This window comes from Carlito syrichta, unplaced genomic scaffold (genome assembly GCF_000164805.1).
Source record: "Carlito syrichta isolate Samal-C Ts95f unplaced genomic scaffold, Tarsius_syrichta-2.0.1 Scaffold312092, whole genome shotgun sequence".
In the NCBI taxonomy this organism is placed as follows: domain Eukaryota; kingdom Metazoa; phylum Chordata; class Mammalia; order Primates; family Tarsiidae; genus Carlito; species Carlito syrichta.
The window spans coordinates 167,060-190,309 of NW_007256188.1; the positions used below are offsets into that span (position 1 = coordinate 167,060).

The 23,250-nt window shown below is 39.1% G+C and overlaps 1 protein-coding gene across 1 annotated transcript in view; it reads left to right on the plus strand.

Annotated features, from left to right (window-relative positions):
• LOC103272048 (extracellular matrix protein FRAS1-like) overlaps positions 1–23,250 on the plus strand; it is a 222,861-nt gene that overhangs the window by 148,746 nt on the left and 50,865 nt on the right. Inside the window, exons 3-4 of the mRNA XM_021718335.1 lie at positions 8,093–8,200; positions 14,880–14,972. Of these exons, the coding sequence (XP_021574010.1) occupies positions 8,093–8,200; positions 14,880–14,972 (201 nt within the window). The remainder of the gene's footprint in view (positions 1–8,092; positions 8,201–14,879; positions 14,973–23,250) is intronic.

Sequence of the window (23,250 nt, forward strand, 5' to 3'; positions counted from 1 at the left end):
AACATAGGCAGCACTGCCCCAGTGTGCACCACCCTGTTAATCTTTTAAGTTGAAGTGTAGGTAGAAGCAAGAGACATTTGAAATGGCAGCTGCTATAGAAGATTAGGCATTAGTATTGAAATCACATGATAGTAGCATAATGTAGGGGGAAAAAAAGGATGGATCTGAATCCCAGATCTGCACATTATTAGCTGAGCTCTGGACAGTTCACTCAGCCTTTTCATACCCCGTACCTTCATCTATATAATCATTTTATCCTTGTTCCCAGGATTCTGTGAGGGATAGTAGGATCTTGAGTCTATGGAGGGCCTAAAAGTCTCAGCACTTGGAGGTAGCTTGATCTCTTTGCCTTTGCACCGGGTATCACACTGTTCTAATACATGTATGAACATGGTGCTAACTTGCCATATTGTTCAAGGTCTCTTGAAAAAAAGATGTTTTCAGTTATACATAGCAGTAATCTTTTCATATGCGATTCATGCTATTGTTTCTGTATCTAGGCTGATATTCTTATAGTTATATCTTCAGTTTTATCATTTTAAGACAGCTGGAGAATTTCAAGTATAAGCTCAGGTTCAGCCAGGATACTGAAATGGGAAACTACTTAGGTTTTTTATGTATAAAACAAGAAATCCTTAAGCAGATATTATATGGAACAAGTCTTTGACATAGGTCTCAAACAGGAAGTGGTTCACCATTTTTGGTTTGGTGTTAATTTGTATTTGCTCCTGAAAGGAGAGAATTTGATATAAATACAAAGTCTCATATCTTTCCTTAACACTAAGTGTCCTCTGTTCCTTCCTATTTGGGGTAGGATGAGGAGCTTTACATGAACTTCAAGATGAGAACAAATGAAAACATTATTGTTTATCTAAGCTGTCTGAAAAAGGGCACTTGGGGAAAGAATTGCACTCTAAAATAACTTTATGAAAGTTATTGATTCATTTCTTTATGGTTCTCTAACAAACAAGGACCATTATTTCTTTGCCTGAACTGGAGCTGGGTCAAAGAATCCTTTTTATAGATCATCTTTCCTGAAAACCTGACTTGTCAGGAAAATGAGCCTCTGGAATTGAAGACCCAAGACCCCACGGAACATCAGGTTCCTTTCATTGCTTTGAAGGACAGGTAGGAAACACTGTTAATTTTTTTAAATGTTACGGAGTATAAGAAGGTTTGGAGATAGCTCAGAAAATTTAGATAGATTACCCACTGTGATGTATTTGGTAAGTGGTTTTACTTAAATTCCTTCCCCCATGCTAGTTCAACTCTGAAGCCCAGGGTCTATCTAACTATGATTGGTGGGAGAAAAATATAGTGCTCCATGCTTTTCTACAATTATATTTTAAAAGTAATTTTTAAAGATCACATCACTTATATATTTTTGTTATTGAAAAAATAGAAAATACAGATAAGGAAAAGGAAAAAAATTAAAAATCAACTAGAACTCACACCCAGGCATGTCCACCTTCGGTTACTAGTTTTTAGAGTGCCGCATTTTGTTTCTATGCACACAGGTATATTTTTTATCACACAAAGAACTGTATTCTACATTATTTTGTAACTTGAAAGCATAACTTTTGGGGAGGCTTATTCCTTCTTTTTAACTTTTGGTCTAAGAAGCCAAAGGAATTTAAAATGAGATGAATTAATAATTAAACTAGGGCTATTATACCATTTAGATGAAAGAAAATTTATGTTGACAGTTGATATATACTACTTTTTAGAATACTATAAATGATCCTCCCCCCCGGAAATTTGAGTACTGATTAGGGATATAGTTATTGTTTATTTTTAGTACTAATCAGATGTTTAGCATATACCTAAGTGAAATGAGATTTTTTTTTAAGGCAACTTACTTTTACTTTAAAGTATTTGGGAATGAAGGCATTATATTATGTGCAAGAACATTTTATTTTTATATTTTTAAAAATATTAAAAGCCATTCAAGTAGATCATATTTTGATTGTTGTTTAGGTTTGTCATAATCTAATTCTTTAATCTATTTTCTAGTGAAAAGCTATTTTAAGAATACTTCTTTTGCAGAGTGTGTTAGATTGGAAGAGAGGGTTATGAAGTGTTGAAATTGCAATAGTAATGTGGAAAATCTGTAAAACTTACTTTACAATGTTATTTCTTTGGATTTTATGGCTTTATCCAGGTTTTAGCTATTGAGGAACTCTAGTACCCCTATTTCATAAAGCAACTTTATAGGACTATAGAAATCGATTCATAAAGACTTAGATCTGAAAAATATGTGGACTGGAAAATATTCAGGTCTTGGTAAAGGGCTCATTTTACTTAAAATTAACTATAAATTATTTACTTCCATGGGGATATTAATATAAGGAAGATTTTTTTTTGACAGGCTTAATACCTAGATGAAGAAAATTTTTCTTCAAACGTATTTTGACAGTAGTGAAATAATGGCATTCAACATTATGAGGATTTGTTACTGACATCACTTAAACATTGTTTTCTCAAACTCTCACCACCTAACTGGAGTATCCCAATTCACATGGGTAGGTTTTTCATGGAGGTAAGTGAGCACTAAGTGTTGTTCACTAATTAATTCAGCCAACACTTAGGAACTGTGCTAAATGAAGGGATATACAAAGAGGGATAAAATGAGCTCTCTTCACTTGAAGAGTCACAGTTTGCTGGGAAGACAATATGTACATACATTCAGGAAGGCCTCCGAGGCCATGATGTGTTTAAACTTTGAATTCACGTAAAGAAAAATTATGATTTTTGTTAGTGTAATTGAAAAAATGTTCTCTGTGTTCTTGGAAGAACCTGCTTAGAGTTCAGTAAGCTAAGTCCAGTGACTGAGGACTGCTGTAAAGTATAATGGACTGTTTCGGAGCTTGGGGATCACTGTGAAAATGATTGAAGTGTAGGGAAGAACTACACAAGAAGTAAGAATGTTGCATCTGGAGAGAATAAAAATGGCTGGCACTTTAGAGCCACACCAAGATTAAAGGAGTGCATATGAGCTGGTGTGGCCAACAAATATCTAGGTTAAAGAAAGACATGGAGAGCCAGACTCGGTGACTCAGCCTGTAATCCCGTGCCTTTGGGAGGCTGAGGTGAGTGGATTGCCTGAGCTCGCGGTTTGAGACCCACCCGGGCAGGCGAGACTTCATCTCTACAATAAATCAAAAAATTAGCCAGGCGTGGTAGCACATGCCTGTAATCCCGGCTACTCGGAAGGCTGAGGCAGAAGGATCGCTGGAGCCCAGCAGGTCGAGGCTGTGGTGGCCGGGAGTGGCCACTGCACTTCAGTCTGGGCGACAGAGTGAGACTCCAACTCAAAAAAGAAAGAAAGAAAGAAAGAAAGACATGGAGGCCAGGTTCAGTGGCTCAGCCTGTAATCCCAGCAATTTGGGAGGCCAAGGCGAGTGGATTACCTGAGCCCGTGGGTTCGAGACCCACCCAGGCAACTTGGCGAGACCTCATCTCTGCAATAAATCAAAATCAAAAATTAGCCGGGCATGGTTATGCATGCCTGTAGTTTCAGCTCCTTGGAAGGCTGAGGCAGAAGGATCGCCAGAGCCCAACAGATCAAGGCTGCAGTGGCTGTGAGCATGCCATGGCACTCCAGCCTGGGTGACAGAGTGAGACTCCAACTCAAAAAAAAAAAGACATGGCTCATGGTTGTGCCAGCTTAGTGAGACAGAGACTTTCTAATTACCCAAGTAGTCCCAAAAACTCAGCATATAGGTTTATTTCTCCCTTTTGTAGTGCTGCTCTGGATCCTTTAAGTGTTAAGGTCCCAATTAAGGAATAATTTCACTCTGTTAGATTTTACTTGTGTAGGTTGGATAAGAAGATGGGAAAGTCAAGGCACTTATAGACCTTTTTTCATTCCAAGAAAAGAAGATATTTTGAAGATATGTGTTGAATGCCTGTAACATAATAGAAAACATTTGTATTAAAAATAAATTATATTTACTCGTCCCTGGATAAGTACCAGACATTGTTCATATGATGTTCTTTAAATAAATCATCTCTTTTGCCCTTTCAACAACCCAGTGGGATAAGTACTTTAGCATCCCTGTTTTATAGATGAGAACCTGGGACACAAACATTTTAACTCAATAGAAGACTCATAGTTAATAAATGGTGATGCCAGGATTTAAACCCAGGCCATCGGCTCCAGAGCCTCAGTCTTTAGCTCTCATAAGAACTTTGTGAACATGGGCAAATTGCTCAGTCTCTCTTATCTATAAAATTGGAAGAAGAAGAAGAATAGTGCTAGTTTTACAGGTTGTCATGCATGCGCACATTGCATAGCATTGACTCACAGATGTTTCCCTAGCATTGCAGAATGACGGCAGAGGTGGGGACAACTGCGTCCTATGCCACGGTTGCCCTTGGGATCAGCACTTTCTGCTCTAAGAGTGGTCAGCATGAGATAAGTGATCAATAAATAATAGCTACTGGCTTTGTAAAGTTGTCATTTTTATTTAATCTGTATCCTGAAACCGAAATTGTGTTTTCTTGAAATCAGCAAGAAACATATATTGCCTTGTGCTTGAGAATAAAATTTGTTTTTGTTCACCATCTTGTCATTGCTTTTGGGGTTAAGAGTAGACTGTAGTTGTCTCACTATTGCCAATTTTGAAGAATGTGCTATAGTAATAAAGAGAAAGAAATTCAGAGGTATTCTAAACCAGATTCTGATACTCATTTGCTTTGATTTAGTATTTTTGTGAATCAGACACTGAGAATGTAATCTTACTTCAGATATACTTCATATTTCCTAAATGACTTTGGAGAGGACTCTGTGTTTGAAGCACATTCCCTAAGAAGTTATGAATTTAGCATTTCTTGACCCAAAAGGATGACTCCAGTTTTTGCTTGGCACTTTGTGCATATCTGTATAAATCTACACCAATGTTGGTGTATTAGCCATGGTTCTCCAGAGAAACAACCATACGTACATATATGTTCTAGTGGATATCTCTATAAGACAGAGGGAGGGGGGTTTATATTAAGGAATTTAAGAATTTATTTTAAGGAATTTATATAGTTGTTGGGACTGGCAAGGGCAAAATCTGTAAGGTAGTTCAGCAGACTGGAAACTTGGGCAGAAATGGTATGTTTCAGTCTTGAAGCTGAATTCCCTCTTCTCCAGGAAACCTCAGTTTTTGTAATTATGGCCAATAACTGATTGGATGAGGTACACCATAATATGGTGAGTAATCTCCTTTGCTTAAAAGTTATCTGCTTGTTCATATTAATCTCATCACAAAATACCTTCACAACAACATTTAGTCTAGTGTTTGATCAAACAAGTGGGCACCATAACCTCATCAAGATAACACATAAAATGAACCATCACATTTGGTTTCTGCCATTTTATGTGAAAATGTCCATTGCTAGCATCCATCAGTTTCCTAGCTCATGTCAGCTCTAGTTGATTGCTGGTGTTCTGATGACTCTTCCAGGAGCTTAGAAACTTCTCTTATTCCTCCCTAAAGTATTTTAGGAGCAGTTCAACTAGCTGACTGAGTAAAAAAGGATGAGGAAGTTTCGAAAGGAGAAAAAAGCCTTCACTAAGCAACTTACAACTATGAACTCTTTTTTTTTTTTAAGGATCTACAGTGAATCTGACCAAGGACAGTTTCCATTTTGAGAGGCTTATAGTGTGGTTCAGTGAGGCTAACAGAAATGTAAATGAGTGCAATAAAGTATGACAGTGCATGTGCAGCAAACAGTGGGGTGACAGAGGAACAGTGAAGAGCTACATTTGAGTGGAAGTTAGGCGTTAGGAATGATTCATCTCTGAGGTTTAGGCTTGAAAGAAGAGTGTTAGTTTGACCAACAGCCTTGACCCAAGGTTTTGGAAATGTAGATAGTGAACAGAAAATAACATGAACAAACTGTCAGCTCTGCCATATGCAGAAAGCAACTGAGAATCCTACATTGCTCTCTCTGGAGGGGCAGAGCTATCTTTCATTTAAATCTTGGGCTTGGGAAGTGTTCCTTCACTGAGCTCATGGCATAGGGGCCAGGAACACTTGAACAAACTCTGAGCTCTGCCTACAAGAGAGAAGCAGAGTCGGATTGAGGGCAACCAATACTCTCTGCTATACATCCCATTCTTCCCAGCTGCATAGCCATTCTTCCAAGGCCATGTCTTAGTCACATGTTTGGATCCATGGCCCACCCACAACTACCAACAATTATCAGGGGAAATTGTTTCTCTCCCAGATATGCAGACCTCTTTGGGAAGATTAGGAACTACTATTCTACAGTTTTCTGTGTTCCAGGGTTCTTTCTTCTTGGAAGTGCCTCATTGCTCAAGGCAAGGTCCCAAATCCTGCAGATGCACACTGGGTCTCATATGGTATTTATAACTGGGATGAGATGTTCTTTCCCTATTGTTGCATCTTTGTGGGAGTCCTTGGGTTGGTTAAGGGTAAATTCACACTAGTGCAAGGCTCTCCCTTGTATGTTGAAACCACGGTTTGCAAACTGTCTCTGGAGAAGTCAGGGAAGAGTAGTGAGATGTGATACCAGAAAAGGAAAGGCAAAGGCTGTCCAACAGCTTGACCACATTGTTGAGGAGGGATGACAGGCTCAGGATTGTGAGACTTGTCAAGGCCAGGGAGAGAGGTAAGGGCCAGGTTATGGGGTCTGCATTTTATCCCATCAGAGGTAAAGATGATCCTTGAAATAGTTTTAAATCGGAGAACAATATGGAAGCTCTCTTAAAAGAGGTTTAGTGTTTGAAACAGCCACACAGTATGGCTCTCTTTAGCCCAGATAGAAGGGGAATTTGGGTTAGGAAATCTCTGAGACAGGTGAATTTCAGTATAGCCTATGGGGTTTTTACCATTTCAGTCTGAAGTCATCAAGCAGCCTTTAAACGGACAGAAACAGGGCTTGGTGGAATCTATGAGATAGTTACTTTAATTTTTAAAAATTTTTTTTGAATTGGAGTCTCACTCTGTCGCCCAGACTGGAGTGCAGTGGCCACTCCTGGCCACTGCAGCCTCGACCTGCTGGGTTTCGGTGATCATTCTGCCTCAGCCTTCCAAGTAGCTGGAACTACAGGCGCGTGCTACCATGTCTGACTAATTTTTTTTATTTCATTGTAGAGATGAGGTCTCGCCAAGTTGCCCAGGCGGGTCTCGAACCTGCGGGCTCAGGCAATTCACTCACCTCGGCCTCCCAAAGCACGAGATTACAGGCTGAGCCACTGAGCCCCGCCTCAAAGTTACTTTAAAATGAGTACAGCTGAAATGTGGATTCAGAGTGATCAGAAGATGAGAACTAGGAAAGAAATTTCTGAGACCTTTAGCTGAGCCCAGGTTCACTTTTCTGTTGATGACCATTGTTTTCTTTTCTAATTTGTTAAAAATAGCATAGTATTGTCAGTTTATTTTTGTTTCATTCCCTTGTGTTTATGATCCAAGATCATTTGGGAGATCCTTATAGATAGTGCCCATATTCCTGCTTCCTTTGTACCCCAGCACACCTAGCACCCAGCTGGACATTTAATAGTCACTCAATACATGTGTATTGATGGATGTGTCTTTAAAAATCCAACCACTTACTCAAATCTTTCTTGTTTTTGACCAGTGTTAGAGGTGGCATGTGGTAGCAAAGAACTAGAAAGTGAAGTCTGAGGTGCTCATCCTATCTAGTGGCAGATACTGCTTTTAGGATGCTGGTTAGTGCCAGTCCAAAGTGTCATTTTCCTTTAAACACGCTCTGATGGTTTCTGCTAGTTAACTGCAAAGAGAAACTTTAAGTCAGTGAGTAGCTTGTCCTCCGGTGGTTCAAGACAATCAATGGTTTTGGTGGTTCAGGACAATCAATGGTTTTTACACTGGGTATCGACAGCTCTCTGCTGCATTCCCTTGTCTTTGCTACATGGGTTGACAGTTGTAAAATGGATTATACTGCTTATATTGCCTCTTGGGGTTTAATCAGGGCCCAGCAAGTACTGTGTGCGGTGTGTCTGTGACTTTCCTTTTGTCTTTTAATTGTTCAGGGTGTGGGATTACTGATGGTGCTGCTTTTGTTACTCATACCTTGACTGATCAGTTTTTACATCAGAGCTTATGCTTCTTTGCAGGATGCCACAATTTGGAAGCCCGATTCATGCCAGAACTGCCGTTGCCATGGTGATATTGTTATCTGCAAACCTGCTGTTTGCAGAAACCCTCAGTGTGCCTTTGAGAAGGTATGGTATCCTCACTGTATCCTAAATGTGTTGAAAGTCAGTGAAGGGTTGGGTTTTTGCATTGTTTCAGCCAACTGTTTTTGAAATTTATCCCAAAGCCCAATTGGAAATTTTATGAAATGTGAAAGAAAATTTTAATATATTGTATCTTAAGAATATCCTAATTTCCATTTATTGAGCATGTACTCTGGACAAGACACTCAATTAAAGATTTTACACATGTTATCTTAGTAATATTGTGTGGGGTAGATTAGATATCTTTATTCCTACTTTACAGTTGAGGAAAGTGAGGCCTAGAAATTTTAGGCATCCTAACCATGATTATGCAATTAGTAAACTGCTACCTAGAGATTTTGACATGCCAAAGTTACTGACACTAACCATAACACTTATGAACCATTGAATGGATTGAAAGTCAGAACTGACTTCTTGAAAAAGATTTTCTGAAAACAGCATTTGGGTCTGCCACTGATTGTGTTATTGCGCTGCCATTGGACTCCCAAGAAACACAGGCGAGCTTTGACTCAAGAAATCTCCTTGTATTTGATAAAGACTATGATTGGTATTTTCTCCTCTCCCCTCTGTTAAAAATTTTCAGTTTTTTCTGACTACACATCTATTCTGTTAGAATAATATTTTTTTCTAGGTATTGACTCTTTTCTTTTTAAAGCGAATCTATTAATTCAAAAAAAAGGCTTAAGCTTTAAGTTTGAACTTTTGAAACTCCCTAGACAAGACCAATTATTTTCTTTAAAAAGCATTCTGTCAATTTCAAAAGCACAGTTTCTTTTGCTCGTTTTCAGCCCTCAGGTTCAGTAATTAATCTTGAGCCTTTAAGCCATCTCATGCTAATATGGCTCTGTTTATGTACCTAAGCATTGGAGTGAAGATATACCTTTAAGGATATTCCTCCATTTCTGCTTGAGTATATTCCTGAGAAGCTGAAAGTACATTAAATGTTGATAAATATGATAATATTTTGTTGTATATTATGGTACCTTCTATATTATAGAGTAAATACTCCTTAAAAAAAAAAATCACTGTTTGGCTTGCTAAGTAACTCATGTCAGAATCTGAACTAGTGGTGTAAAGGCTGTGAAAATTTCCCTCCCCACTTCTCATGAATAATTGTAATACCATGGAAGAAGCACAGAATTAAATATTGGAAGACATAAATTGTACTGCTGAAAACTAAACATGTTCTCTATCAGGGGTCAGCAGACTAAATCTGGTCCTCTATTTGTTTTTGTGACTCCTATGAACTGAGAATGGTTTTTACGTTTTTTAAAAGATTAAAAAAATTGAGAACATTATTTTATGATGTGAAAACATGTTGAGATGAAATCAAACTTCAGCATTGGCAAATAAAGTTTTATTGGCACACAGCCTTGCTCATTTGTTTATGTATGTTCCTTGGCTGCTTTTAAACTCCATCAATCTCATTGTGGTGTAGACCATATGTGGCTCTTAAAGGCTAAATACTTATCATCTGGTTCTTTACAGAATAGGTTTCTCGTCCTTGTTCTATTCTAGACTTGTGATTTTGTCCATTCCTAAGTTGTTCTCCTAATTTTTCTCGTATTAGTAAATGGCAACCCCATTCTCCTGGTTGTTCTGGCTAGAAACTGAGTCATCTCTGACTCCCCACTGCCTCTCACATTCTACATCCAGGGGCACTCTGAAACCCCCCAGCTCCTCCTCATGAAACAGTAAATTCCAAATGTGACTTCTCTGCTTTGTCTGGTTCCATTTTTGCCTAGATTCTTATATACCCTCCTAATTGTTTTCCCTGTTTCTGTACTTGCTTTTTCACTGTAATCTTGACACTGCAGCCAGGGTGACTCTAGTGAAATTGTAGTCAGATGATGTTACTTCTCTGTTCAGACCCCTCCAGTGGCTTCCCATGACTTATTTCACTTAAAGCAAATCCTCACCCTGCCCTTTAAGGTACTACTGTGCCCTTCTAATTAATCTTTCATTCTCTTTCCCTTGCTCACCATGCTTTAGCAGCGAGCCTCCTTGCTGTTCCTCAAATATATATATGTGTATCTGAGAAAGAGCAATTTCAGTGGAAACAGCAAAGTACAAAGATTCTATGGCAGACGTGTGTCTGGTATGTGTATATATGTGTACACATACATGCACATACACACATGCCCCTCTACACACACATGCATGACTTGATCCTTCCTTTATGTCTTGCCTGCATGACATTCTGTTTAACATTGCAAATCTCTAACCTTTACCACACATTTTGTATCCTCTTCCATGCATTATTTTTCTTCTTGACATTAACTACTATCTGACATACTATATATTTTACTGATATTTCTTGTTTACTGTCTTTTTTATTCATGGTATATCCCCAACACCTACAATAGCATCTGACACATGGTCGACACTCAATACATTTTTTTTTACTGACTGAATGAGAGATGAGGCTAGAGAGTTGGCAAGTTCAAGGTTATGCAGAGCTGTATGCTGTAGTATGAAGCTTGGAATTTTTAAGATGATAGAATACTAATAAAGTTTTCAGGCATAAGGGTAGAATGGCCAGATTTTTGAAAAGAAAGATCTGCTGGTATTTAAAAGATAATGCATAATATTAGAAATGAAGAGATCAGTTCAGAGACTGAGAGAATAATCCAGATGAAAGGATAAATACCAGAATTAGAGGTCTGGTAGTGTAGGGATCAAGCGGAAAAGGCAGGTTCGATAACTAGAGGATAAATCAACAGAACTTGGTGAAAGCAGGAGGACGAGGAAAAGGAAAAGAAGAAATAACTCCTGTATTTATGACCTGCTGACCAGTTGGTTAGCTGAGTCCCCAACTAATATTGAGAATATGGGAGAATGAGGAAAAGAAGTCCATCTGATATAGTTTAGGATCTGTTGAATTTGAAGTGTCCAGAGAAGAGGCAGATGGATATGCCAGAAAGGCAGTGGGATATTCTTATCCAAAGCCCAGAGCAGAGGGCAGGACTGGAGATATGGCAGGGTGTCATCAGCATATAGACAGTAGTGCAAATATGTAGAATTAATGAGCTTATCTAAAGAAATGAGAAAGGGTACAAGACCAAGGATGGAAATCGGGGAGTACAGTCATGTAAGGGGAAGTAAACATAAGAGAAAGAGCTTAAGAAGATGAAGAAGATATGGTCAGAGAGGTAAAAAAGAATAAATGGTCAATGAAGAGAACAATGCTATGGTCACCAGGAGAGCAGAAAATTTCCAGAAAACATTTGTCTTGACAGTGTTGATCACAGTTAAGGGAATAAATGGGAGAAGAATTTAACATGATCCATTGTATTTGGCAACATGTGGGCCACGGTGGACACACTGAGGTTGGTGTCAGTGGAATGGTAGGAGTGGAAAGGAGTGGTACTTCAAAGGTAGGAGTGAATGAATAGTGGGGGAAGGAAGACTGAGTCAAGGCCATTCTCTCAAGGGCTTGACTGGGAGTGAAGGAGAGAAGTGGGGCCTTAATAGGCAACACTCTACCGTGAAGTCTCTTTGAACTGCCCATTCCCAACTAGCGAGTCCTCCTGTGTCCTGTCATGATGCTCTGTACTTACCCTTCTTATACTCCTCGACCAGACTGCAGTGCTTGTTTAATCGTCCGCTTCTTCCTCTTCTTCAGCTTCTTAAGATTCCTCCTTAAGAAATGGAATCTTATCTTCCTCACTATTGCAGCCCATCAAACAGCATAATGTAAGGCACCCAGAAGTCTCTCAGTCAATATTTGTGGAATGACCACACAAGGGAAGGGAGAGAGTTTAGTTTTGTTTTAGTTTTAAGCTTTTGATATGAGCATGAAAGAGATATGATCCCCTTGAAAGGGAAAGGGGAATGACCTAGACTACAAAGAGAAGTTGAAGAAATGGAGATGGGGGTGTGGAGAAACAGGAAATTAATCTCAAGGAGAAGAACACAGAGTATTGGGAAAACAGAGGAGTGTGGTTGGGGATGGGGAGTGGGGGACATCCTTATTGTTTAGGACAGGAAGGAAGGAACCACAAATGGGTACAGATATATTCAAATATGTGGGTAAGAAGATGAACAGGATACTGAGGTAGTTCATACCTAAGGAGCTTACTCTTTAAAGACTTTGAGGTTTACTTGGCAGTTATAAAAGAGTAGTGAATCTTAGGAGCTGTTACTGAGGGAGAAAAGTACCTTTACCAAGGTCAACATAAAGCATTTGTGGGGAGTTTTAAGGGTCTACAGGAGCAGGAGACCATGAACCTGAAGGGGTACCAAGCTGTATGGCAAATGATTTTCTCAGTAATGCTTGCCAGTCAAGTATGAAAGGGACTAAGGCAAATTGCAGAGTAGATCCAGGATTGGGATTTTTTCACGTTAATGAAGAGAAAGAATAGAGATGCAGGAAGTGATGGGCATTGAGGCTAACATAAGTGGGAAAATGAGGCCAGCTGGGGGTCTTGAATAACTGCAAAGAAAAGAAGTGCTCATGGTTCTCCCTGGAGGGAGAGTGGGAATGTGGGTGAGAGGGATCCAAGGAATAGGAGACTTATGTTCAGAAGGCTGAAGATTTTTGGTATCCAGCAGTTTAGAGTGCACAGTTCTCAAGGTTGGTCATGGCCATGTGAAGTAGAGATGAGGATTGTTTGAATTGAGGTAGTCAAGAGTATACAAGGGTAGAGTGACATTTTCATGGACATTGAATATAAACCTTAATGCAGACAGTAGTATTTACCTAATAAAGTTGTTGTGAGAATTGAACTATCTGTATATGTATGTGTATATGTTAGATATAAACATATACATACTGTATATGCTTAGAAGAGTACCTGATTATTATAGGCACTCAGTAAGTGTTAGCTATAATAATCAAAATATCATCACTATTACTGTGAGCAGTTCTTCTAGGTGCTAAACAAGTAAACTTGCTCCCTGGCAGTCTTCACTGATGCTTCCTGCCCCTATAGCCACTTTCCAGTTCTTCCCACGACAAAACCTCGAGGAGTAGTAGGCCTATGTGTTCCATTGCAGCTTGCAGCTCACCAAGCTGCTCAGGATTGCGTGGTTAGGTGGCAAGAACTCCATGTGTCTTATTCTTCAGGGTCTTTGTTCTTCCTTTAACTTACCACTTTCATGTCCCACCAGAAGTTCCATAGATAGACTCAAGTTGGGGACCATTTTCTTTCTTCCTCCCACTGTCACTCACACACATAAAAGTTATAGTTTTTTAAATTTTGTGTATTTAAAATGAGCTTTAAGGGCTAAATCTGAAAATTAGCTTTTATAGAAAACAAAGAAAACTAATTTGGAAGCACACAATATCCCTTGAAGTCTTCCATTCTACCTGCCTGTCTCTCTTGCTCTCTGCTTCCATGTTAAAATATAAACAACACTTAGATCATCTTATTTTCTAATTGTATGACATTCTTAATGGAAATCGGGCTACTGCAGTTTCTGTTACTATCTTAGTGACTATCAGACAAGTACAGTTTTATCTTGGGCTTCAGAGGACACCTTTCTGAAAAGTTATTAATGTTGCATAGTATGTATAATTTTTAAAAGTCTATCATTTAAGTTCTGTCATTTATCAAACAAATAGGAATTTGGTGGTCACTGTTATTGATGTATTTATCTGTTTAGTGGATTAACAGTTAAGTTTTAATCCTATTTCCCATTCACTCTTGTGGATATAATTATATGACATTAGAATTCTCTTATAAGTAAATTTTTAATAAAATGGAAACAATAAAAATAACAAAGGAAACACGAACATATGCTTAAATACACACACATCATTTTTTAAAATTCTACTGATTGGATCCTTTGTAGACTTTTTTCTGTGGACAAGTCATGATTTCTTAGCTAATGCAGTATCACCTACCATTTTTGGTCAAAGTCACTCATTGCCTGTTCTGTCACGTATTTAGACTTGAGAAAACCATAAGTAGAGGAACAACATGAGTAAGAGATCTAATAGGAGAATCACTGGGCCCCAAAGGTAAACTTATGCTCTTTGATCCATATTTTTATAACTCTTAGGTAAAACAGATTATTCACAATGACATGTAGATGGTTAGTTAACATGCGACACCTCCCCAATAAATCTTGAGCTATCAGGTGTTGGCCCAGTCTCTTGATAGTATCAAGAAACACAGCTGTGATTATAGAAGCCTTGAAAAACAATGTCAGTCTTTATTGGAGCCCAGGAATTCTACCCAGCTCACCACAATGTGTGAATGTGATACCTCCTCCTGAGAAATGCTGCTTCCTCCCATGTTCCTCACTTCTCTGCTTTCTAGACAAAAGTTAAGCATCAGAGCTTCATCTGCCTTCTGCTGGGTGATTTAGGCCTCTCCGAAGGTAGCTGGAAGTCCTGCTAGCTTGGTGGCCACCCCCCACCTCCTGAGCCTTCTTCCTCTTCCCAACAGGGGGAAATTTGGAACATATCTAGTGGAAAAAAAAGTTCTAACTTCATTACACGTGGAAAGATGTAGATATGTTTTTTCCAGAAAATTACTTTCACAAGGGAGTTCATTTTATCTCTGAGAGAAGCTCAGCTTGACACAGAGGACCCTGGTGGTTAATTTGCTCATTTTATCCTTTCTTTGTTGTCACCCTGGAAACTCATGAGATTAGTGATTCTCAGGTGACTTGGGTCTGATGAACCATCGTGACTCTGTTTGCTTTTAAATCTTAGGGAGAGGTGCTTCAAATAGCCGCCAACCAATGCTGCCCTGAGTGCGTGTCAAGGACTCCTGGATCTTGCCACCATGAAAAGAAAATCCATGAGGTGAGTGTTTTCTGACCCAAGGTTGATGCTGGTGTCTCTGGATCATTGACAAGGGGAAGGCTGAATGTTGAACTCATGTTGATGAGAGAAGTTTTCCTTTGCCTGGGCTGTGGAGGACCTGAAACTCAGGAGACTTTCTTTGAGTTTTTAAGTTTCTTGAATAAAATTTAAACTGTCTTATTTATTCTGTAGACCCTGCGTAAATATTTGTAGATTGAATTTGTGTCTGAGAATGTTGATGTTACTATCAAGGAAGTTGTGATGCTGAATAATAAAAGTATACATTTATATACTACATACATTTTATTTGATAGTTATAAACAACCCTGAGCTGGTGAGTAGAGAATATGTTGTTACTCTCATGTTAAAGATTAAAAAGTTGAATTGCAAAGAGCATAAGGCATGAGCCCAATGTCATATCACTAATATGTGCTGTGACCTGACCAAGAACCCTGGTCTTATGACTCCTAATTCAGGGCTATTTCCATTAGAGTAGAATTTCTCAACTTCAGTTCCAGTGACGTGTTAAGCTTTGTTGTGGGATTGTCCTATACATTGTAGGGCATTTAGCAGCAGCCCTGGCCTCTACCTACTAGATGTTAATGGCATCCCTCAGGCATGACAACCAGAAATGTCTGCAGGCATGGCCACAATTCCCTTGGGGGCAAAATGCTCACCTTTTCCTGGTTTAGAACTACAGTACTAGAAGTTGGGCTCAATGGCTCAGCCTGTAATCCCGCGCTTTGGGAGGCTGAAGTGAGTGGATTGCCTAAGCCCAGGTGTTCAAGACCCACTTGGGCAACTTGGCAAGACCTCATCTCTACAGTAAATCAAAAATTAGCCAGGCGTCGTAGCGCGCGCTTGTAGTTCCGGCTACTTGGAAGGTTGAGGTGGAAGGATTGCCGGAGCCCAGCAGGTCAAGGCTGTGGTGGTTGGGAGCGGCCACTGCACTCCAGTCTGAGCGACGGAGTGAGACTCCAACTCAAAAAAAAAAAGAACTACAGTACTAGAAATGTATCCTGAAGTTTTTAAAAATTATACTTTCTCATTCCATATCTCTCAGGATTAATTTAAAGATATTAAATACTGATTTAAGAGTACCATTGTAAGGTTATTATATAAAGTATGCAGGTGGACAGTTCATCTCTACTCATATCTAAATGTCACCTGAGGTAGCAGATGAAATTGAATGTGATGGGAAGAGACTTTGCTTTAAGCCTCATCTTCCACCTGATACGAAACTTTCCCCAAGTTAGTGTCTCTACTCATTCAGGAGAGAGCATAGGTTAGCAGGATTTGATACATTCACTCTTGGCTGCTATTCACTGTATTTACCTAAAACTCAGAGAGTACAGTGCTCATTTCCTGTGGGGCAGGATTATTTTACTCTAGCCACTGTCTCCTAATGACAGAGGAAGCTACTCTTTCATTTCTGCACAATGAATTACTGAAAGACGCCCAATCAGGATCTGCGCTGGGAATGTCTTCATATGGTGTGTCTCCTTGTGCTGTCAATTCCACCTGTGTAATGGAGGGTGGTGTCACAGAAGATTCCTGTGATATGGAAAGTGCTGCTGGACAAATTGGTGACAAGTAATGCCAATTCATAATGACTGGAAGAGGTGCATGACTCAGGGTAAAAAACACAAAGTTGCATCTTTCAAGAGAAGGAACTGTTGGGAACCAAAATAATGTCAGGATCTGGAGGAAAACAAACAAAAATGCATCTCACATAAAATGTGCATGCGAGAAACATGGGAACTCAGAATTCAATAGATCTTCTCACACTAATGACACCATATGCTCTCATGTTATATTTGTACACATATGTGTGATCTTTTGTGTGTGTGATTTTAGATGCCTGAGAACATTGACTTTATTTTATACATCTTAATACGTATCTGAATATCTTCTCTGACACTCACCTACCAGGAACTTAGCATGGGACTTTTTTCAGAGTAGATGCTTAATAAACATTGATGAATGAAAGATTCAAACAGTTAATAAACTTCTCCTTGTCCTTATCCCAAGGGCAAGTTTGTCATTAACCTTTTGTGACCGGGTAGTTCTAGGACCACAGATCTGCTGTAGGTTAGTTAGAAATTTCCTTGCCTTCCTGCTTTTGTTAGGAGAGTTCATAAACTTATCTTCTGGTCCTTCTCCCACCTCCAGTTCATTCCTTCTGCTTTAATATGTCATGCAGAAAGTGCTAAACTGAGTAAGAACATGCCTATGTGTTGTTTTTCCATATGCAACTTTTGAAATTTACTCCTACAGAAAATTTTATGTTTCTGGTACTTGATGTCATGGAAAAAGGCTAAATGTCAAGAACTATAGTTTCTTTTTTTTAATCTCTAGTGGTTGACTTCTTCAAAAAGATGAAACTAGAAGATGTTCTGTTTTTTAAAAGTGAGACAAAGTCTTCCAATTTTAATCTCAATAAAGTTACGATTATTATGTTTCTTGTCTTCCTGTCCTTCCTTTTTCCTTTCTTCATTTCCCTACATTCTTGCCAACGCTTTTTAGTATTATTCATTTTCTTGGGTGGATTAAATGCTTGTCTGGTCTGGTCTGAGTCTCACCTCATCACTTGTGTCACCAGGGTTGTTTTATTTCTGAATCTGGTAGCCTTTTCTTTTTTTGCCCTTTTAACTTGTTTGGGAAACGGTTTCCAGAGCACTTTCCTCTCCCACTGAACAGCAGTAATCCTCTCTCTTAGCCTCTGGTTTGCATCTCATAGAGCAGGTGATGGGCACTCCTGGTGGTTGTAAAATAGCCTGGAGTTTTAAGGACTTTGAAATGATGATCTGAAGGAGAAGCTTTCCCCTGAGAGAGATTTAAAGGAGGCTTTAGAATAAAGTGGATGTGGCAGGAGGGGAATTAGTTGAAGAAATGCTGTCCCCAAAGAACATGGTTCATCCAAAGGAAAGTCAAGGATGGGTTGAGCTAAGGGTTGCATGAGAAAGCAACAACAGTGAAGCAGCTGAGCCTCACAAGAGGACCTCCCTGGCCAGAAGAGAGGCAGCATCTTATACAACTGACAAGTCAGGACATGTCTCAAGCTCTTTCCTAAAGTGAGGGAAACACTTGAGCCTTTGGCTGACTCCAGGTTATTTGAGAGCGTTGCCTGGGTTTATTACACAGCCAGGATTTGAGGGACTATTTCATTCATGATGTCCCCAAAGCTATACTTCAAATTAACTTTTGGATTTGTGCCTAGCCTTGCCACCAACTAGGAAGTCAAGCCTCAGATGTGTTTTTCCAAAGATTTGTTTGAATGCTTTTTTCCTGTGCTTTTCCTCACAAATTAACTTGTAAAAGGGAGAGGAAAGGACCATTAATCCCTTTCTTTTTCTCTTTACTGATTTAATCCCAGCACTGGATAAGGCCAGGTCTGAGAATATAGGACTTGAAGGTTCATTGAGAAATGCTATGGCAGGTGATACAGCCCCAGTGCCCAGTTTGATTGAATAGGGGAGTGGGGAGGAAGAGGTCCCCTCGCTCTGTCTGTCTGCGAGGCTGAAAGGAGAACTGATTATGTGTGTGAGGAAGAAATGAATATTGAATTCTACAGCCTTGTTCTCCTCAAAGTAGAGGATGTAATTATAATATGCACTGAACATTCCCAGTTATTTAGTATTCTGAATCTATAACTTCATAACAGGGACAAATTGTGTGGAGAAAAATTATTTTTTTGTTATGTCAGTAAGTCAGGCAAATGCTTTATGACCTTATCTTTTCTCAGGACTTATGTCAACAGTCAAGCCAACTTGTTAGTTGACTATGCAGAATAATATATTTAAGATGTTGTCTGCAGAATTTATTTTTGCCCAGTGTCAAAGTCTCATGTTTTCAAAAAGGTATTAATGAGGTTAAGATGGCATAGGTAAAACTGGGTCTTGTGGGAACATTGCTTTGTGCATCTATTATTCCTTCATTTTATAATGCTTTCTTGGCTGCTACAGTGTTTATAAAAAATAATGCTTTTGTAAACGGGTGTGGAGAACACTATGAAATAAAAAAATCTACATCTGTCTTGGCATGTGTCAAATGGCTCTAACTCTAGGCTTGTGCTTTACTAATCCTTGGAACACTCTGGGAGAGGCGGTATCCCCATTTCAGGGATAGGAGTAAGGGACAAAAATGGAGGGACCCATGTGGCTTGTCCCCTGAGAGATGTAGGAGTAATCCCTCTTTATCACGTTGCACACTTTGGGTTACCATCTGGAGTATCTTCTGTGGTTTGACATTAAGCAATGGAGTCTCCTGCTGTTTTTTTTTAAAAAATTCCCATAATTCTCAAACTTATTGTGAAGGGAGAGTCTGTTGCTTAATTTTTCGTCTCTTGAGTTAGATAATAAATTCACATGATCAGAGAGCTCAAAGGTACTGAAGAGATTAGCTAACGTAGCCCTCTCATTTTACAGATGAAAAGCTTTGATGATTGGCAGATTGTTCTTATAATTAATTTTTGTGGTCTCTGTCTGAAAGATGGTATGATTGCAAATGTTTTGGAGTCAATAGTTAGTATTTCTTAGTAGTAACAAAAATAAAATCTTATTTCAATGAAGTGAAATCTAGATGTTTAGAAGCTGTCTTGTTTTAATAAAATAAATGAGTTTACTTCAAGTTGTTTTTTAAAGTCTTAAATTTGACCTTATTTAAGATGTATAGATGATTCATCAGTTATTTTAAACAGTAGTTTGCTTTCTGTTGACAAAAATAAAAATATTTGATTGGTGAAAATTTAGAAAATAGAAAAGTATACAAGCAGAAAAATGTCACCAGTAATCTTAGTACTCTGAAAACCACTGTCAGTGTCCTTTCAGTTTTGAGGGGAGGGGTTGGGAGTGAAGGAAGATAGCTGGATAGATAGATAATACATACAGATATCTGTTTTAACATAACTATGCTGTGCTTTATGTATTGCCTTTTTACATAGCATTATATTGTAAATAGCTCCTTATTATCATCTTGGATAACATGATTTTCTATTATTAGACATTTATGTAGCTTCCAGTTTTCACTCAAATTTCAAATTTCACTATAAAGAACAATAGATAGATATTTTGACATTTAAGCCTTTTTCTGCATCATTGATCTTTTTTTTCAGATTACTTTTTAAAAGAGAAATTAGTAGATCAAGGCATCTAAAGGTTTGGGTTATAGATGCTGTGGCATCTATAGTCATTGAAACTCAAGTTTGAATTGTTTATGTCTAATGATAAACCCAGTGGAACTATCACAGATAGATAGTGCAGCTTGTTTTCATGTGTGACTACCATAGGTAGTGGCCTTGCATGGCTGAATTATTCCAGGTGCTCAGTCCCTAGGGGAAGGCTTTGTGTGCAATAACCCCACCCCACTGCAGCTTTTCCAACATTTGGATTTTAAGCTCTTCTCATATTCAGTATTAAAAATGTGAACCAATTTTTATTGCCATTTTTCATTTAGAATGTCTGTCTTTTTCTTATTCCTTATAAGTGTTTTCACATATTAGAGTTTGGATGTAATTTGCATCTAATTTACAAATTTGCTTTTGTAATTTAATGTTATTTGCAATTTTAAAAATCAGTTTGTCATTTGTTTTTTCATTGTTTATAATGTATTTTTAACAGATTTTAAATTTTTAATTCATAGAAATCTCTCAAATTTTTTTGTAAGTTCTTCCTTTTGCTTTTATGCTTAGGCCTTTCTAAGCATAAAGATCAATTGCTGTGTCTTTTATTAGCCCATAGTTTGTGAACCTGCCCATCTATCTATATGCTGTGTTATTTTTGAAGTTTCTTTTTATTTATTTGTTTTTTTCTTACTCGGGGTCTCACTCTGTCACCCAGGCTGGAGTGTAATGACATGATCATGGCTCACCACTGCCGCAAGCTCCTGGGCTCAGGTGATCCTTCATCCTCAGCCTCCCAAGTAGCTGGCACTACAGGCACACATCACCATACTTGTCTAAGTTTGTTGAGTTTTTTTAGTGATGAGGACTTGCTATGTTGCCTAAGGCTGGTCTTGAACTCCTAGGCTCAAGTGATCCTCCTGCTTCAGGCTCTCAAAGTGCTGGATTGCAAATGTGAGCCACCGTGCTCAGCCAAAATTTGAGGTTTCATATATAATTATAACAGAAGTAAAAAATGATGGGAAAGGACTTGACCTTTGCATCTGTGTTCATTCCTGCTACTCACAACACAAAAGTGTGACAAGGAGGGAAGGTCATGAACCCATGCAACGGGAAGAAGTATGAAGATGGATCATCTTTTTTCTTTTAAGATTTTTTTTTTTTTTTTTTTGAGCTGGAGTCTCACTCTGTCGCCCAGACTGGAGTGCAGTGGCCGCTCCTGGCCACCGCAGCCTCGACCTGCTGGGCTCCAGCAATCCTTCTACCTCAGCCTTCCAAGTAGCTGGAACTACAGGCACACACTACCACGCCCGGCTACTTTTAAGATTTTTAATTGACAGATAAAGGTTGAATATATGCAGGGTGTCCAACATGGTGATCTGATAATACACAGGGTATATACAGGGTGCAATGATTACTGTTATTAGTTACCACATCCATCACTGCCCATGCTGTGAATTAGCTCCCAGAATGGGTCATTTGATAAAGGAAAGTTTGTGCCCTTGGACCAACATTTCTCCATTTCCTCCACCCTCCGGGTTTTGGCAACCTCTGATCTGCTTTCAATTGAGTACCTGGGTACTCTTCAGGAGGCCACCTCATTTAACCTTTATAAGAACTCAGTGAGGGTGTATTATACCATTTCATTATTACAGATAAGGGAGCTGAGATAGAGGAAAATGAAGTCACTTGCCCAGGGTCTCCAAGGGCTGAGCTGGGGTCTGAAAATATGCATGTGGTCAAGTAAGTCTTGTCCAACTCAGTACTTACATGCATGTACTCCAGTTAGGTCTGTCTAGAGGAAGAAGATCATAAAAAAAGGTGAGGACTTGGTTCCCAAATAATTGGATGACTGTGACTATTATTGCCATGGTTGCAAAAATAGCTCAGGTTCTTCGTAATCCCATAATGTCATACTTGGCGTGCTTGCAAGCTGTAAGAATGAAGGGGTACTGACTTGCTTAGATAAGACAGGGCTCCTTTGTGCTTGAGAGAGATGCTGGTTTGTTATTCTGGGTGTGGGTTTGAGGAGAAGCAAGGAGCCATTTACTTTTGATGTTTCTCAATGACACCTACAGGTATAATCCCTAGATTATATTTAGGCGACTGAGCACCCAGAATATGTTTAATAGAAGTTCATATATGATTTGTGCTGAATCAAATGTCATCATGCATGAGATGTAATGAGGCAAAGAGGAACAGGTTCCAATATTTGAGAAAACGTAAAGAAAAGTGTATTCACGAAGCTAATCTTTTTGTTGTGTCTTATGAAAGGCCACCATGATCCTATTCTGCCATTGAGAGAAAAAGAGAAAGAGAGAGGGAGGAAGGGAGGGGGAGAGGGATAGAGAAGGAGAAGAGGGAGATACTGACAGACTGAGGGAGAGGGAGAGAAATGGGGAAAAGGAGGGAGAAGAGAGGAGGAGACAGAGAGAGAAATGGGGAGAGAGAGATGGCAAAACAAAGGCAAAAGGGAGGGAGGGGGAGACAGACAGAGAGACAAAGAGAGAGATGGAGAGAGCCTCTGATATATTTTATTTATTTATTTATTTATTTGTATTTTATTGTAGAGATGAGGTCTCGCCAACTTGCCAGGACTGGTCTCCAGCCTGTGGACTCAGGCAATCCACTTGCCTCGGCCTCCCAAAGTGCTGGGATTACAGGCTGAGCCATTTGCCACCTCTGATTTATTTATCTCTCTGCATTCACAGTTCTTGAGAGACAAGGGAGTAAGGAAGAGATCCCATAAAGTTAAGATGGCTCCTCTCACCCGCTTAGTAGATAGAAAAGGAGCACATCAGAGGGAGACAGAAAGGGGAGGAAGAGGAGAGAGATTGAGAGAGAGAGACAGAGACAGAAAGAGAGACAGAGACAGAGAGAGAGACTGCGGGAGAGAGAGAGAATGAATTCTCTCTAATCATGATGAAAAGTAAAGTCAAAGAAATGAAACAGGATCAGAGTAAGGGCTACTAAAAATAATATAACTATTATGAAGAGCACAGTAAATATATATATATTTTACATACTTTTTGGGCTTTATAGAATTTTTTATTTTATTTATTTATTTATTTATTTTTATTTTTTGAGTTGGAGTCTCATTCTGTCCCCCAGACTGGAGTGCGGTGGACGCTCCTGGCCACCGCAGCCTCGACCTGCTGG